Raw genomic sequence first — 18,571 nt, 5'->3', positions numbered from 1 at the left:
TGACGTCTATGGTCCACGGCACTTGGTGCTAAGGGATTAGAAGAACTAGCCCCAGAACGGCTAGGGAGTTGAGGAACCAACATGCACTGCACCGGCGCACACACCCATGGAGTCTGTACCAGCCAGCTTGCTGCTAACACTGCACCCTCATTCCGTACAACTATCCGTACAACCAACATTGAATCCAACGCGTATTTCCGATCTAAGTACCTTGTTATCGAAGAAAGTTAATTCTTTGCGTATTTCCGATCATCATTCCCGCCATGCACTGCTGGTCCCCCGCACGAAGCGAGTCAGCTACTAGCAGGGACCCCATTCCGGGGCCCCGGACAACTCCCGAGCCTCACCCCCAGCTCCAACGTCGTCGCCGGACACTTCTCCGCCCAAACCTGGTAACAGCCGACGACTAACGTCCTCGACGCCGCAAACATCGTCACCTTCTAGCGAATTGGATTTCGTAACATGGCGGAGCCGCACCACTTTTTCGCGGGGATTCCACTGCGAAAAGCAAGCTATGGCTTGAGTGGGGGAGCAGCTTTGTCTCGAATCGGTCCAGAAGCGGCGTCATGGGGTCGTGGACCAACGCCAACATGACCCCCACCTTAGGTCTGGTTGGCGTAGATTCGTGGGGTCAATGTGCCGTCAGTGGAGATGTTTGACATCGTGAGCCTTTCGCGGGGTGAAAGGACCAAGCTTGGTCTGTACGATGGGTCTATCTCAACTTTCCAAGGTGCCTCTGGGGATGGGGAAAACGTCGGATCTGCCCAAGCTATCAATGCCAATCTCTCGTGCATCTTGCTCCCTTATTCTCGCTCAAAATCACTGATAATCATCAGTCATCATCACCATGGTTGTTAGCGGTACGGAGGTTGCGAAGAACAACACCAAAGACTCGTGCTGGGTCGTTGTGCATGGCCAAGTATGGGACGTCACAGGTACGCACATGCTCCGGTACCCAGCTTCACATTGCCCGCTCACACTAGACTAGACTTCCTTGATGAGCACCCAGGCGGCGCAAAACTCATCATCAAATGCGCTGGCCGAGACGCGACAGAAGACTACGACTCCATCCACAACCCAGACCTCATCACAGAGACCCTATCACCAGATCGCTGCCTGGGTCCCGTAGACCCAGCAACACTACCAGAGCCGCAAGATGCCTCGTCGAACGCTCCCGAAAAGCAAAAGCCTGCTTTCCCACATTTAGGAGCCATCATCAACGCCGACGATTTTGAAAAGGTCGCGGAGAAGTACCTCTCGCCCATGGGCTGGGCGTACTACTACTCAGGCGCAGAAGACGAACAGAGCCTTGACGACTCGCGCCGCATATTCCGCAAGCTCGCCCTCCGCCCGCGCATTCTCCGAAACGTCGACTCCATCTCCACGTCCACCAATATCCTCAGCCTCCATACTTCACTACCTTTCTACATTTCGCCTACTGGACAGGCCAAGTACGCCCACTCCGAAGCCGAGACGATTCTCTCGAGGGCTGCGGGCAAGGAAGGGATCATGTACTGTATGCCCACCAAGCCGAGCGCCTCGGTCGAGTCCATCTTCGGCGCCAGGGTAAACGAAGCACAGCCGTTGTTTTTTCAGCTGTACGTTGATCGAAACCGAGATAAGGCACAAGCTACGATTCGGAAGGCAGAGAGGTTGGGTGCGAAAGCGATCTTTGTGACGGTCGATTCGCCAGTCATCGGCAAACGTGAGCGCGATGAAAGGCTGACTGCTGGCGATGAACCCCTTTCAGAACCCAGCGGCGTGGCGAAGACAACGGCTTCTGGGTTGCTGAATGCGGGGTTGACGTGGGCCGATTTGACATGGATAAGGCAGACGACCTCGTTGCCGATTGTCATCAAGGGGATCCAATCTGTTGAAGACGCGGTCATCGCTCACGAGCACGGCGTGGATGGTATCGTGCTATCGAACCACGGAGGAAGGTCGCAGGATACGGCGCAGGCTCCCATGCTGACGCTCCTTGAGATTCGTAGATACGCGCCGCACCTCCTCTTTCCTGGGACAAGAGCCAAATTCCATGTATTTGTCGACGGTGGCATCAGACGCGGTACGGATGTCCTAAAGGCTATTGCTCTTGGTGCCACAGCTGTTGGCATTGGTCGGCCGTTCTTGTACTCGATGACGGCTGGCTATGGCGAGGCTGGTGTCAGGCGGTTGGTGCAGATCCTAAGACATGAGCTACAGACTAATATGGCGCTCGCTGGTGCCACGAGTGTGGAAGAAATTGTTCCTGAGATGGTTAATAGCGAACGTGCTGAGAAGGAAGTTACAGGGAGGGTGAAGTTGTAGACTAGTTTAAGGGCTATGTGTTAACTGAGATCGCCGACAAGTACTATGTTTCTCCGTTACAAGGAGCCTTCTTACCATAGAGTCTATCTAATTCACTTTAATAATGATCTCATTTCTTGTGTTCCGTGGAAGAAAAGCGCATCGCGGGAAATTCTGCTACGTCAAAGATAAGAGGTGACCACTCAGCTTGCTAGACAATCATTCTCCATACTGAGGCGCGATGGAACAGGTAGCTCAGTTGTTGGTAGAGGGGATAAGTGCACGAGCAGGGAGTTCATGGCCAATTGTCTCGGACTTAATTCAATTTCAAAAGCTTGTAGAAGCTTAAGGCAGTGTCAACACCATTAAACATAGCGAATAAATCCTTCCTCAAGACTCTTAGCTGAACATAAAAGCATTCCCCAGTAGAAGCTTCAAATGAGATATCTGAACCCTCCAGCGACCTGCGCCTGCGTCGGCCCATGCTTCCCCGTGTCCTCGCCCCGGTCCAATTTGGCATTCAACCTTCTCAACCAAATCCTCGTCACCGTAGCGAATCCAATCGCCAAACCTGTCGCCGCAATATTCACAATAAACGCCGTAACGTATCTCGGCGCACCATAATACAGATAACTACCCCAGATATTCGGCGTGTTACACATGGCGTTGATAAGGGCAATGGCACTCGCACGCTTGACCGAAGGTTGGGCCAGACTACCAGTGATCCAAGAGAGCACGACCACCGCGGCAGCGTAGAAAGAACCGGGGAGAAGCATCATGGCAACGTAGCGTGCTGCCGTGTTGGTTGTTGAGACGGCGATGATGTTGGCGACGAGGGTGATGCATAGGGGGATGACGATATGGAGGAAACGTTCTTGTTTGCGGTCTGAGTGGAAGCCGTTTAGGAGCATGGTGATGACGCAGAGGAGGAAGGGGGGCGCGGTGAGGGCGTAGGTCATTGTGCGGGAGAAGCCGAGGCCGCCGACGACGGAGGGGAAGAAGTTTGCGACGGCGCCGACGATGTAAGTCTGATAGTCCAAGTGAGTTAGCAAAATTGTTCATGGTGTGCCAGAGACTTCTCTAACGTCTTCGGAAAGGTGCATGGAAGGGGGCAGATAGGTGAGGTGTGCGACTTACAGAGTAAAGGACTCCCATGAGCATCCAGGTCTTTGGATCCGTGACGGCCATCATGAAACCCTTCATAGCGGTGACTTCGCTGGAATTATCTTCCTGGCCCTGATCTGCAGCGAAGTTGTACTGCACCCATTCGCACTCCAGTTGGGTCAGAGTGGGAATCTTCTTGTTGGAATTGGGCAGGATGCATGCGAACGGAATGGCCAAGCCGACGGTGATGACGCCCTCTACGAGGAAGAGCTGTGGTTTCCATGATTAGACCGAGAAGGCTTCAGATAAAGAAGAGATACCCAACGCCAACCTGCAAGTCCGTGTGCACCATCTAGGTTCAGGATGGCGATGGCGAAGAGACCGCCGAACGCATTGCCCAGCTGGGAACCAGAATAGAGGATGGCAGTCCGCAAGGCAAATTGCTTTCGGTTACTAGAGAGACACAGATCAACATCGCTCGGGACCAAGAGCACATGATTGGGATCCCTTACTAGAACAGGGAGAGGAAGTACAGTGCGCCAGGAAAGAAGATGGCCTCAACGAAGCCAAGGAAGAAGCGCGCCATCAGTAGGCCTTCGTAGTTATGCACCACGGCCATGAGGGAAGAAATAACACCCCATGCGGCCATGCCACAGCAGATGTACGCCCCGGGCCACTTGATCTTGCCGACAATCATGTTCGAGGGAACTTGCATGAGGACTGCGGAGCTTCCGTGTTAGCCAGGGTTTGAGAAAAGTGTTTCTGCGACTGAACGGATTGGAAGTTCTCACTATAGCCAACAAACAGAATGCTGACGGTTGTCTGGTACTCGACTTGGCTCAGGTTCAGGTCTGTGGTGATGTCGGCGAGCTTTGCGCTGGCAATGTTCTGGCGGTCGAGGTAGTTAACTTTAATTATCAGATATGTTAGTCGTGTCCTCTGGGAGTAGATGGTTGGAGTACGCGGGTTGCACTCACGGATGTACATGATGACCATGATGGGCATGATCACCAAGTCCATTTTCAACGTCGCCTTCTTGCCAATTCTCTCATACTCCTCCTGACTCAAGGCCGCCAAGCTGGCTGGCATGATGAGGTTGCAGCCATGCTGGCTTAGCTTATCGGCGTTGACGTCCTCGACCTGGTCCGAAGACCTCTCTGTCTTGTCCATATCCATGGTTGTTTATTGGTCCAAGACTGAGTATAGCTTACTCCTCTCGTGGCTCAGGTATCGGATAGCAACTGGGATTGAGGAAGTTGGCGAGGTGACAGACAAGGAGACCTGCCTATAAGAAGCCAAACATGCGGCGGTCAAAAGACGTGGGAAGGCCCTGAACTTAACCTCCTTTTCCCCGGACCCGTCAACCTTTGAACAACCTCCCATTCCTTCTCCTCGTCCCACAATCATCTTCTTCCCTTCATTTTCCCCCTATCCCCAGGCAAACGTGGAGAACAATCCAAACGCGGGGAAACGACCCCATGGGGTAGGGCCTAGCATGGCAGCAATGAAACGATGCCTTTGTTCCTTGCTGCTTGGTCATCCCCGAACCCCCCAAATATCAGCCGACTTTCTCGTCGGACCGCCCCCACCTTGCAGCTCCCCGGCATCAGATCCGGCGTTAGGACAGAAGGAATATGGGATTTCTTGGACACCTGGGGCCAGGGATGTTTGCGGGACTATGTGGGGGTCATACGTTGGGAATCATGGGGTAACTCTCTTTTACCGTTTGGGGACGGTGAGCTCTCTATTTCCCTCGAGCTGTCAAGGATCAGTACAGTTAGCTTAATAGCCATAGCCATGATTGAATGTGCTCGGCTCTCGCACTACTCACCTATACTGTGCCTTGGTAATACTCCTTTCTATAGAATGGAACTGCACTGTGAGATCTCAAGGAGGATGAAGGATGACCAAGACCTAGGTTGGCGGTAGACCTTAGAGGTGCCTTCCCCACCTCCATAGTAGTCACCATTATTCCATCCGTTCTCGTCTGTGACCCCCACCTCGGCATCCCTCTTCCAACATACACGAATCTTTGACCGCCTAGTCAACCATCCGTGGCTTGGACAGGGATCTCACTCCCACGAAACCACAAGCACGATCGAGGCAATCTGAGTCCAGGACTGAAAAGTACTTGTACGGCGTAGGCCGCCCATTGCTTACATCTTGACTTCTCACCTAATACGAATCTTGCCCACATATCAAACCTGGGGTTAGCTCATCTGATTCTCGGCTCTGGGCAGCTTGAGCAGGATTGTGATAATATATAGTTCTTTGGCTATGGCAAGTAAAGTTTTGTCTTCAAAATTGTACAATAGAATTAAAGCAACACTTAGGCAGCGCCTAAAGTAGCATCTCAACAAAGAGCAGAAGCCTCTATCCCGACATACTTCGTCAACCGTCTGGCGGAAGTAATACCAGAGGCAGGGCCTATGTCGCGCATTGCCGATATACATGCTCGGTATACAGGCTCATCAGCGACGGAGCTTGGCGCATCCAGCAGCAGCCTTTGCACTGGGAGTAGCAGAACGAGTAGCGGTGATCAGGGTTGTCGAAGGTAGATTGCTTGGGACCGTTGCCTCAGCTGCCGAGGTGTTGTTGACGTCGCTCGATCCGCCGGTCCACACAGCAGGACCAGGCATCGGGAAAGCCTTGTATCCGTTGTAGAGACTGAAGCTCACGTAAGGGTCGGTGTACTTGTACGCGCCAGGGAATTTGACCAGAGGGCCAGGGATGCCGTTTCCGCCTCCTGTGACCTTGACCTGGACGCAAGACACGAAGTGCTCAGGCTCGTGGTCAAACGACTTGTGGACGCCTGGGATAGTTTGTTAGATTATCATGATACAAATGACGTACGCAAATTTGAAGCCAATATCAAACTCTTACCGATGTGCTCAAAGCGCAGGAGATACTCCCCTGAAGGCGTATCCTTGGGAATGGTGGCGGTAAGAGTGTTCTTGTCCCAAGTGCACCAAGCGTCTTTTGTGAAGTCGCCACTCTGGGTGCAAACGCCAGTCTCGCCAATCTTGAACCAGTCACCTGAGCCGTCGTAGTCCTTGACGCTGCCATCGGGGGCTTTCGACATGTAGTACAGAGCAGGTCCTATAGTAATTGGATGCAGATGTTAGTCAACGTGCAACGTCGAGGCGAATCACGCGGCGACAGAGTCTTCTAACCAGGGTGCTGCATGGTGGCGCCTACGCCAAGCTTAACCGTAACGTCGCTTCCCGCAGTGACGTCGAGGACCTCCGTCTTGGCGGCGTTGGTGTAAGCTCCCTGGTTGCATCTGCTGTCCGGGCCGTCGATGTAGGAACCATCGCGAATATCGGCGGCGGGGTTGTTCGAGAACTTGATCGGATTATACTTGGTGGCACGGGTGAAGTCTCGGATGTACTGGAAAGACTTTCCGGCGGTACCGTCTTGAACCACGGTGTCGAAGAAGTAATGAGCGGATGCCACCTGGGCAACGGCCAAGACAACAGGAGTGAACTTCATTGTGACAAAAGATGTTGCGTTGTATAGAATGGATAGACCAAAAGAGTGGAAAGAAGTAGAAATAAGAACGAATGAGGCATATGGGTTGAACGGAATTGTCGGATTAGAAGTCCAATTCGACCGCGGTATATAGCCAACTGCGCAGGGGCCAATTAGGGGCCCTATTTACGATTATCGTAGCTAGCCTAACCTATAGTTAGAACCTCCTTTTTATACCTACGCAGATATTTATATAGTTTAATTAATCTCTTCGTTAACTACGGTTCGAACTAACTACTTTATAATAGGGATACTAATACTAATTAGTAATTAAATTTTATTATTATAAATCGGTAAGGTATCTCGCTACGTAGAAGAGACGACCTCTTAATACTATACGGGATAGGAGATTCGTATTAATTAACCTTATAGAAGTAGACGAAAAAGGAGGCGATTCTTAAATACCGTACGGAATTAAGTAATTATAGCCCTTTACTACCTACGAGAGGTCGACGTTTATTACGTTAAACTACGCTAATCGACGGAACTACTTAGGTAATTAGTATTTTACCGTTACCTTAAGTAGCCTTTTTTACTAAATAACTTCCCCGCGGCCGGCCTGCAATTAGAAATTAACTAGCTAAATTAGTAAAAAGAATTCTTTGTACGACGACTGCCCGCCTAATTAACTAGCGCGACGAACGGGCTTAATAGTACGATATAAAAGAGTACTATGCGATTAAAAAAGGGGATCTCTAAACGTAAATATTCTTACTTAGCGACGAAGGTAACCCTATAGGAGTTATTAAGCTAAGAGATCTACGGTATATAGAAAAGTCTATTACTACGGGGATCTTATGAGTACGCCCTTAAGCCCGCGATCTAAACGACCTCCTCGTAGCTCCCTTAATTACCCCCCGGGTATTACTTAGGAATATAGTATAGGGGACGGTCTAACGAGAGAGGAGGGGATTTAGAGGTCCTAATAGTATTGAGTTAAGAGTATTATAGATCTTAGAGATTAACCTAAAAAGAAGGCGGCTACCCTAAAGTAGTCCTACGACCTCCCGCTAGAGTTATTATTAGCTTAAGAAAAGGCTAAAAAGACGAGGATCTAAGGGAAAAGAAAAGAATCCTTTAGAGGGCTACTAAAGGGCTTTTTTTTATATTAGCTTACGGCATAAGATTACTAATTTTAAAAAATCGGTAACTGGTAAAGATCCTAAGACTAATTACTATATTTTATTATAGTAATATAAACGTTTACTATTACTATTATTAAAAGGAACTATTAGAACCTACCCTTTTATACTAAATAAAAAAGAGGATCTTAGTAAGTACGATAGCTAGCGATTTAAAAGGGTAGTAATAATCGCTAGAAATAGTAAAAACGAGAGTAGTAGCGAGATAGCGAGAGGAAGTAGGAATCTCCTAGACCCTAATAAATTCGTTAGGTAGCGAAAGTACGGATTTATTACGACCGGCGCGCGGATTAGATATATCCTTATTAAAATTAAATACGCTAGCGACTATTAATATGGGTATAAGCTAGAGTACGACCCTTAGCGAGTTAGGGTAAAGAAGAAGAGGACGAAACCCGATCTTAAATAGAATCCTAATCCCTTATAAGTAGGTAAATATTAACCTGGACTATTAGGGGACGTAGATATATAGAATCGCGGATTAGCCTAACGGCGAGTAAATTAACGTAGTATTAATCTATTTAACTAAGGTCTATAAGAAAAAGGGGCTATAGGGGTAACCCTTATTCTACGAGATCGTAGACGACTTTAGCTATTAGCTAGACGAATAGTTCGTAAGCGTAAGCCTAGGAATTACGAAAGCGGTTAATAGATTCCTCTATAGGCAAGGGGTACTACTAGCGTAATTATAATCGCGAGAACCTTACGAAATCCTAGTAGCGACGATTACGGAGGAGGAATTCGTAATATAGACCTAGGTATAAGTCAATAGGGCGTATAATCGCTTTAACGAATTTAAAAAAAGGGTGAACGACTTAGATTTCTTTTTTATAATTACTAACGGTAATCTATCGTCGTAGAAGGATATATAGAAGTAAAATATAGTACTAGAAGTACGATAATCGATAATTCTATTTATTTCGATCTATAGCTCGTCGCCGCTACTAATACGAAATTCGGTACTAATTAGCTAATAAAAAAGGAGGTAGACTACCCGAAATTACTAATAGTACGCAGCGACGCAGGGATCGTATATAGATACCGAAAATCTAGCGGTAAATACGAAGCAGTTTATAGATTTTAAAAAGATCTTTTTAAAAAAGAAATTATATTCTAGGGGGAAGTATAAGGTCTTATAAGAAACCCTAACGATGTTTTATAATTATTGCGAAAAAGTCGGAATTAGGGAATATTAGTACTATTCGGTAGTTAATATCGTACTCGTAGGCAAAGCCTCTAATTATTACTACGAAGCGGTACGTAATCTCGATCGAAACGACTTTCTTAGTATAATTAACGCAATCCGAAGCCGCTTCGAGACTTATAATAAGAACCTAGAGCTCCTATCTAAGCTACGAGCGATTTCTTTTATATTTATAGCTAGGATAATAGAGGGTAAATCGCGAGTAGAAATCCTTAAAGAGCTTATCGATCGAATTAATAAGCTAGCGAAAACCTAGCTAAATAAGGGGACTAACGAGCGGAAAGTTAAATATCTTTATACCGCAATCTAGCGCGTTCTAAAAGTAAAAATAACTCTATACTAAGTACCCGAAGACTATAAGACGCTCTACTTAAGGCTAAGATCTAGCTTTAATATTAAGGTAAAAATGCCGCGCTAAACCTATTTCTAAACGTACGACGGCCCTTATTAATAATATTAGGTCGACCGAACGTATAATAAGAAAAGAAAGGAAGCTAAGTACGGTAATTGCTAGTAAAGAATCCTAGATTCGTTAAATAGGTAGAGATTTAACTTATGAGTAGGGTAACGGAAGAAGTAGTATTTTATTTATAAAAAGGATAGATATTAGTTAAGTAACTACTCTAAGGAAGAGCGTGCTAAATCGTACGAATAATATAGAAAATCGAGAGTAATAAATAGTAAAACTAGCCCTTATCGATTTAACTAATTCCTTATTATATATAAGGGCAGATCCGGGGGCACGGAACCTAGCGAAAGTAGCTAATTTAGCGGCCTAAAGTACCCGTACCCTATAGGAGATTTAGAAAATAAAGAAGATCTTACCCCCTATACCGACGAATTAGATTATAACGAAGTCGACGATATTAACTACTCTTTCTTCGCCCCGTTAGCCTCGGGAGGATATACGAGGCTAAACGAATAAAAGGTAATAAAAGCCCTTAATAAGTAGGCTTTTATTTATAAATAGTAAGGGAAGGTCCCTTAGATAACGGATACGGAGGTGGGCGAAAGGACGAATTTAATAGCATAGAATTCTACTCTCTTAATATTTAAAGAAAAGAGATAAGGTACTAAGTAATTCTAGGGGTAGCTAGAGGGGTCCTTTTTATACTACTTAGATTACTTAAATACTAAGCTCGTATAAGTATTCTATGCGAACGAAAGGTACGGCCTAGACAATTTCTATAGGATTATCTTAGATATTAAAGTATTATAATAGTTAATAAGAGGAAAAGGGCAATTCTAAGCGCTATAGAAAATTGTACTAATAACGCTTAATACGTCGATAGCGGGTATTACGAGGATTAGCTTCGGCCTAGGTAAGGAAATCGTCGCCCTAGGTACGGTAAAAGTAAAGACGCACTTCGGAACGATAACTTTCTATATCCTGCCCGTTAATACCCCATTTCTCCTATATCTAAAAAATATAGATCGACTAGGCATTATATTTAATAATACGAGGAACAGAATCTCTAGCTATAAGCACTTTAAAATAGTCGAACGACGATAAGGGTACGCGTTTATAAAGCTTACTAACGATACGAAGTTAATTAATTACCTAACGAAAAGTAAGCTTAGACGACTATACTAGAGATTTAGCTACCCGTCGGTTGCGAGGCTATATAACCTCCTAAAGTATTTAGGTAATAATAATATCGAAATAGGGGCGCTAGAGTAGTTAACGAAAGTATATTACTAATACTAAATAAATGCGCAGAGCCTATATAGATTTAAATTTAAATTGCGTAATAAGCTTAATTTTAATTAGGAGATCGTCGTTAATATCTTCTACTTAAACAGTCGACCGGTCCTATATATAATCGACGAGGCTATATTATTCTAAATAGGGCAATTTTTGCGGGATCTATAAGCAAAAATAGTATAGGTAGCTCTACGAAAAAGCTAGATCGATATATATTAGGGACTGCTAAACGGTATTAGAACCGACGTTAGTACTAGTTTTAAGTTAATAGAATTTAAAGAAAATACGACGGCCTACGGTATATAGTTAAAAGTCGTACCCGTCAAAGCGCACTATAATATTAAAAAGGTAGAAAGGGCGCACTAGTAGTTAAAAAGAGCGTTTAAAATTATTAAAGAGGAAAATCCTAATTCCGACGATAACGAATGCCTTTAGACGGTACTTAAATACTATAACGATACTATAGGGCCTAACGGGCTTATACCGACGCTTCTAGTATTTAGAGTATATTTAAGAACGACCTTAGCCTCGCTACCGTCGCTAGATATAAGCTAGCGAGCTTAAGTAGTTAAAAAAGTAATGCGGGTACTACGCGAGGTAAGTATAAGAAGGTAAGTTAATAAAGTAATTACTACGCGTAATAGGCCCGATATAGGGGTTAATTTAGATATGCCCCTAAATTCGGATATACGAGTATAGCGCGAAATTACTTAATAATAGGCTGGGCTATATAAATTAATTTCCGTTAACGAGCGTTCTTACGTAGTCGCGAGAGATTATAACTAGCTACTCGAAGTATTAATTACGGTAGTTAGACTATATTATATAGATCCTATCGAGGTAATTTCTAGCCTATAAGAAAAAGAAGAGCTAGGGGAAGCTATATAACCCGCGGTAGAGGTATAAGAAATTATCCTTAACAAAATCGTCGTAGTAGTACTAATAGACGACGAGGAAGAGGAAATTGCTAAAAGGGTACTAATACGTCGCGGGAGATTACGACGGTAAGTACTAACGCGGTAATTTATTACTAGCGACGAGGTAATTAATACCTTTTATATAGTAAAAGAGAAAGCCGATTTCGAGCTAGTAGTTAAACTACGTAAGGAAGGCGTAATTATAACTACTAGAAAGCCGTATAAGGGATTAGATCTTATTAAAGTAAATACTTTGCGCGATCGAGGGGTCTATCGATTTATCCTCTACGATCTAAAAAAGTATATAAACCTCCGTATATTTAAATCGCGAATGGTTCGTAAAATTAAAGGAAAAGGAATACCCTAACTATACGAGAAGTCTAGATACGTAATTTAGGGGTACGGCGACGTCGAAAAGGCGACGCTATTTATATAATCGCCCACTATATAGCGCTATAACTAACGATTAATAATAGTACTAATAGCATTACTACGGAAGAAGGGATACGAGATTTAGAGCCGTAATATTACCTAGGTATATACCTAATCGGCCACAGGGCTTATAAGGAAAATCCTGGCCTATTTACTAAAGGAAATGGCTAGTAAGTACTTAGAAAGTACGATTATTAAAGTGCTTAAGCTACTATATAAGCTCGCAGAATCGGGTACTTATTAGTAGGCTACTTACTATGATTTTTATATTAATTAACTATTAATAGTTACCTCTACGTACGACCCGTACTTACTAGTTACGGAGTACGAAGGTAACTAATTTAGGATCGTCGGAATATAGACCGACGATATATTAGGCCTATCCGATATTAACTTTATAAAGAAGGAGGATGAGGAGCTTTAGAAAGCGGGCTTCGTAACAAAACTAAAAAAGGTCCTTATAATAAATACCCTCCTAGTATTTAACGGCGGGATTCTTATAATCGAAAGGGAAACCGTCGTCTTTTAGTAAAAGGGGTAGGGCGAGAAGATTAACCTCGTCGACCCGAACGTAACCGATATTAAGAAGTAGTATAAGGCTAAGCTTATATAAGGGGTATATATTACGAGTATTTATTAGCCTAAAATAACTTTTAACTATACTAGGGTAGCGTAGGCTATAGATCTAACCGAACGAGACGTCGAGGTACTTAATAAGCGGCTTAAGTAGTAGTAGACGAATCTCGATCGAGGTCTCGTCTATTACCCGATCGACCTTATAATTAGTAAGCTCTACGTTTTTGTTAATGGGTTATTTGCGAATAATAACGACCTTACTTCGTAATTAGGGTATATTATTATCCTAGTTAACGAGAGTATAGGCGAGAGCGAATTTACTATATACGGTAATATAATCTATTACTTATTAACTAAAAATAAGCGAGTAACGAGAAGTGTACTAGCGTTAGAGGTTTATAGTATAGTTAACGGCGTTAACCTCTCTTACGCAATTTTAATAACGCTAAGGAAGATTACTAATCGAATTAGCTTTTTACTTATTCTAACGGTTATTTATACCGATTCCTACTCGCTATACGAATGCCTCGTTAAATTAGGAATAACGAAGGAAAAGAGGTTTATAATCAATATTATAGCCTTTAGGTAATCGTACGAAAGGCGCGAGATACTCGAGATCCGTTAAATTAATAGTAAAAATAACCTCGTAGACGCTTTTACGAAAGTAGTACTAAATAAGGGATTAAAGTAATTCGTAAGTAGCGGAAAAGTTACCGTACGAATAGAGGGATAGGTTATATAAAAAGAATAAAGAAAAGGGGGAAAAGGAGACGACTTAGTAAACGGGCCCGAGGTCGAATTATACTTCTAACCGTAGTAGTTAAATCGATAAAAGAAAAAGAAAGTTAGTATCGGATTAGAAGTCTAATTCGACCGCGGTATATAGCCGACTGCGCAGAGGCTAATTAGGGGCCCTATTTACGATTATCGTAGCTAGCCTAACCTATAGTTAGAACCTCCTTTTTATACCTACGCAGATATTTATATAGTTCAATTGATCTCTTTATTAACTACGGTTCGAACTAACTACCCTGTAATAGGGATACTAATAGGAATGGACAATGACGGAAGAACTAACCTTTTTTATATTTTATATTAGGAATTGTCGTATCTAGATCCACTGACTTGCGAACTAATAAAGGATACTTCGCACTACAACATCGCAGTCTTGAGACCCGATGTTTCAAACAAATTGGGTATTTAGTAATGCCGCGGAGTCCTTCAATCAGAGCTATGGCCATCTCCAGACAACGATGCTATATCTACTGCAGTACGGTCATTACGAGCTTAGGCCTCTATGCTTCCTCATAATGACTGGTCTAGATTTTCAAACAACATTTAAGGCGCCATCACGGCCGAAAAAGCCCCTGCCGTAATTTGTGGTTGAATAATACATATTCGCCTGGCCCCTGAGTTTCATGTTCACTCTATGTCACTTACCGAAGAGGGACTAGGAAGCCCCAGCTTCGCTACTATACGAGCAGTTCGGACGTTCCCGAGACTAGCTCACCAATGATTCTATTGGAGCGATTTGTTTTCTCTCCCTGCTCCAATGAGCGCCACTGTAGCTTGGTAACAATGACATGAGCACAGCAAAATCTTAAATATATTGTCAAGACTCCTCAATTCTGGGTCCGGAGGGCCAGCACGCATCAAAATCCGTTAGTCCTAGAAACGAGCAATCAGAATGGCTTTCGGACTGATTAGTATCTTGCCAAAGGGAATGCGAGATTCCCGCGTTGTTCGCGTTGTTCGGTAGTTTCTTGAATGCCCCATGTAAATGAGATCCTCAAAACTCCCGGAGTTGTCGTTTTTCTTGGCACGCGGATTCAGCCCACTCCCACATTCCTTTCGATATCGAGCATCACATTCTTTCTTTGTTCATGATTTGCTGGTTAGATGTCACCTTTCACAACTTTGCTTGGTGTTGTCGGCCTAGGCGCTTTGGCACTTTGGCAGGTTACCGTCGACACCACCTCCAAGTTGCAAAAGATCGACGGATGTGGCTTCTCTCAAGCTTTTGGACATGCCGAAGAGTTCCAGAACGCACCCACGGCCCTTCAGAAGGGGGCTCTCGATCTACTTTTCAGCCCTACCAAAGGTGCCGGGTTCAGCATGATCCGCAATCGCATTGGTTCCGGCGGCAAAGGAGACAGCATTCTTCCCACGAGCCCTGGATCGCCTGCAGGTAAGCCGACTTATACCTGGGACAAGGACGACAGCGGTCAGGTATGGTTCACAAAGCAGGGTTTTGGTTTGGGGTGAATGAAATCTACACTGACGCTTGGAGTGCTCCTGGATTCATGAAGACGAGTGGTAATGAAGCGACGGGAACGCAAGTAGTCGCTCGAGTGGTTACTCTCTAACACGCTCTAGATACTTATGCGGCACAACCGGCCATACCTGCTCCTCTGGCGATTGGCGACAAGCCTATGCCGACTTCCTCGTGCAGTATGTCAAATACTACCAGCAAGCCGGGCTCAACATTACCCACCTAGGCTTCCTTAACGAGCCCGACTTCTCGTAAGCATGAGAACCCCCATTAAAGCTAGGGACATGCCTGACTACCACACTACCCAGCCCTGGATACTCTCAGATGCAAATCAGCTCCAATGCCCAGGAGGCCATCTCTTTCATCCCCACTCTGTCCAAAGCCGTTCAATCTGCCGGTCTCAAGACCGCAGTCACTTGCTGTGATGCTGTTGGCTGGGCTTCAACCGTCAAATACACCAACGCTCTCGTTGCCGCTGGTATGGAATCCTACTTGGGTCTAATCACCTCGCACACCTACTCAGGCAACGCCAACACCGCTCTCAACACTGAGCTGTCCTCTTGGGTCACCGAATCTAGCATCACGACAGCCTTTGACCTGACCTGGTTCAATAATAGAGGCGCCACAGAGGGCATGACCTGGGCCAACAAGATTGCCGTTGGCATCATAAATGCCAATCTCTCTGCCTATCTTTACTGGGAGGGCTTTGAACTAAAGCAGCTGCAGTACGATTCCCACCTCGTCGATACGCAGGATGGTAAGACCGCGACGCCGTCGGCGAACTTCTGGGCATTCGCCATGTGGTCGCGGCACATCCGACCCGGCGCGCAGAGATTACAAACGTCGGGCATGGTGGCGTCCGACGTCTTGACCTCAGCAGTCAAAAACAAAGATGGGTCCATTGTGATCATCTTCACAAACAATGGCAGCGCTGCTAAGGCTGCCAACGTCTCACTCAAGGGGTCACTCCCAAGGCTGCAAGCGCATGGGTCACTGACAACAGCCACAAGTTCGCTTCCACGGCGGCCAGCATCTCGGGCTCAGGGTTATCCGTCGCTGTTCCTTCTAAGGGCGTCGTCACCTTTAAGTTAACTTGATGGAGTCACGGAGATGTTACTACAAGGACGTGATAATCTAGCAACATGCCAGATCTCCGGCCACTACATATGCACAGTCTATCATCTCAGGTAAAACTGTAATGACAAGAATTCTATGAAGCTATCGTTGATTCCTCAAGAATAGATCTACATTTTACAGGTTCTCGTCTATCAACGCCTAATGTATGTGTTGGTATCCCTATTACAGGGTAACTGGTTCGAACTGTGGGTTGACGAAGAGATCAATTGAACTATATGAATTTCTGCGTAGGTGTAAAAGGGAGGTTCCAACCGTAGGTTGGGTCGGCCGCGATAATCGGAAGTAGGGGCCGTAGTTGGCCCCTGCGCGGTCGGCCGTACGCCGAGGTCGAATTGGACTTCCAATCCGACAGTATGCTGGTTTCCGTATCATCATGTCGTAGATTCGTGAACGACCTCGGCGCTTGTTACACGTATTTAAAGTGTAGTAATATTCGGTGGAAGTTGAAATCTTTTCCTATAGCCGACGCATCATTTAATCATCTAGCCAGTGTAATTCTGAAAACTTATGGGCTAGGACCGGTGTAAGTTGCCAAGGTTGAGTGATTGAGCAGTACTAGTGGCCTAGATTATTATTTTTCTTCATTAACTTCCATCACGCAGCCGAAGGTTGCAACATGTGGCCTTTTCCTTTGCGGGCAAAGACTCGCAAGAGGTGAAGCTAACAAGTCTAAGACGCTTAGCATCAACACTCGTGGTTAAGTCCTACTTTACGACATTCATACGACAGAAGTCCCGTTGAAGGAGTACAGATCATTCGACAATTCGGATGCAGTGAAATTACAGAAGTGGCGAAGAAGCTCGAGGTCTGACACTTCCATAGATCCCAAGGATTTCGGACGCTTACCGAAGTTCGGACAATGTAGCGTGGGAAATATCGAACTCTCCCATTGAGTTGACTCGCTGAATCGGAATAAGAGAAACTCAAGATATGTAAATGTGAATAATAAAGGGCGAGGATATTCTGCCAGCAGCTCCCGCTATTCTGCCACCAAGTGTGGCTGCGGCAGGCCCTACCTCCGACCACGGAGCCCAGCTGCCCATACCCACTCACTTACCTACCTACCCACCCACTTACCTACCTACCCACCCACTTACCTACCTACCCACCTATAACCACTACTTCGTCGACCTCGCCGTCACTACCGCCGTTAATTAAAGCTATTCCTAACGTTAATATACTATAAAAAGAGAATAATTACGAAATTAACAATCCCTTTATTTATTAATATACCGTTAATTATAATAATTATAGTTATATAAAGTACGACTACTTATTTTATAGCTAGCGCTTTTTTAACTTATTTAAAACTAAAGTAATATTTAACGAGGCTATTTACGAAGCTAGCTTTACGGTTTAAATTATTTAATATAAGCCCTTTATTAGGGTATTAATTACTATTACTTACTATTATACTTATAGCCCGTATTATAATTAAAAATAGTAATATTTTATAAAGTTAACTTACTTAAATAAGCGTTATAAATCCTCGACTTTATTTATAAATTACTACTAATAAATCGCTATTAACTTTTTAAATAATAATTAGCTCTTTTATCCTATTATTAATAACTTTTATAACTATTATAACTACTTATTTAATAATACTAACGCTTTTACGTATTATTACTGCGCGCTACTATATAATAAAAAGGACTAAATCGTTAATTAATAAAATAAGGGCATTCGACTTATTTAAATCCTTTTAAGCCTACGGTTAAAAAGTAATAATTATAATAATATCGTCGCCTATAATATATTTAATATATTAATTACTTATTATTATAATAAATTAAGTAATAGGACCCCTATTAAGTAGTTATTTAACTAATTATATAATTTAACGAAGTATTAATACCGCTTCTAACGCAACGACGCGGGCTATATTACGAGCTTATTTATTATATTTACTACTATAATTTCCTTATTTTAATAATATCTAGATATTTTATTAATAGATTTTATATATAAAACTAACTAATTCAATATACCGTTATTTAATATTTACGGAGTAATTAATAATAATTATACTTTTTAAATCGCAAGCTACTTTTTATTTAGTAAAAAAGAAGCTAATTATAATTAGGCTATTAACTAGTTATTAATATTATTCTAAGCTTATAAAATTCCCTTTTTATAAGTTATATATACGGATCGCGAGATTACTCTATTTAATACCCTTAATAATAATACTTAATTTAAAATAGTACTATACGTACTTTATTATTAATACGTTAACTTTAACGTATTAGCCCGGACCTAGTA

General features: G+C 44.0%; 4 protein-coding genes across 4 annotated transcripts; 2 read left to right on the top strand and 2 right to left on the bottom strand.

Moving 5' to 3' along the window:
* Positions 1–847: 847 nt before the first annotated feature.
* CLUP02_09295 (glycolate oxidase) lies at positions 848–2,307 on the top strand (the record flags this gene model as incomplete). Its single annotated transcript, XM_049288274.1, has 2 exons — positions 848–935; positions 989–2,307. The coding sequence occupies 2 exons, from the start codon at positions 848–850 to the stop codon at positions 2,305–2,307; spliced, it is 1,407 nt and encodes a 468-aa protein (XP_049145418.1).
* Positions 2,308–2,720: 413 nt separating this feature from the next.
* Positions 2,721–4,566, bottom strand: CLUP02_09294 (TNA1 is necessary for nicotinic acid import intothe cell; the record flags this gene model as incomplete). Its single annotated transcript, XM_049288273.1, has 6 exons — positions 2,721–3,314; positions 3,424–3,660; positions 3,711–3,843; positions 3,903–4,110; positions 4,182–4,298; positions 4,368–4,566. 6 exons carry the CDS (start codon positions 4,564–4,566, stop codon positions 2,721–2,723), a joined length of 1,488 nt encoding a protein of 495 aa, XP_049145417.1.
* Positions 4,567–5,861: 1,295 nt separating this feature from the next.
* CLUP02_09293 (fungal cellulose binding domain-containing protein) lies at positions 5,862–6,882 on the bottom strand (the record flags this gene model as incomplete). Its single annotated transcript, XM_049288272.1, has 3 exons — positions 5,862–6,202; positions 6,274–6,489; positions 6,564–6,882. 3 exons carry the CDS (start codon positions 6,880–6,882, stop codon positions 5,862–5,864), a joined length of 876 nt encoding a protein of 291 aa, XP_049145416.1.
* A 7,702-nt stretch (positions 6,883–14,584) lies between these two features.
* Positions 14,585–16,448, top strand: CLUP02_09292 (cellulosome enzyme; the record flags this gene model as incomplete). Its single annotated transcript, XM_049288271.1, has 8 exons — positions 14,585–14,647; positions 14,797–15,126; positions 15,188–15,210; positions 15,274–15,420; positions 15,478–16,117; positions 16,180–16,227; positions 16,280–16,356; positions 16,412–16,448. 8 exons carry the CDS (start codon positions 14,585–14,587, stop codon positions 16,446–16,448), a joined length of 1,365 nt encoding a protein of 454 aa, XP_049145415.1.
* Positions 16,449–18,571: the final 2,123 nt, after the last annotated feature.

Source organism: Colletotrichum lupini, chromosome 4 (genome assembly GCF_023278565.1).
Source record: "Colletotrichum lupini chromosome 4, complete sequence".
NCBI lineage: Eukaryota > Fungi > Ascomycota > Sordariomycetes > Glomerellales > Glomerellaceae > Colletotrichum > Colletotrichum lupini.
This window is presented reverse-complemented; position numbering and strand designations above follow the sequence as displayed.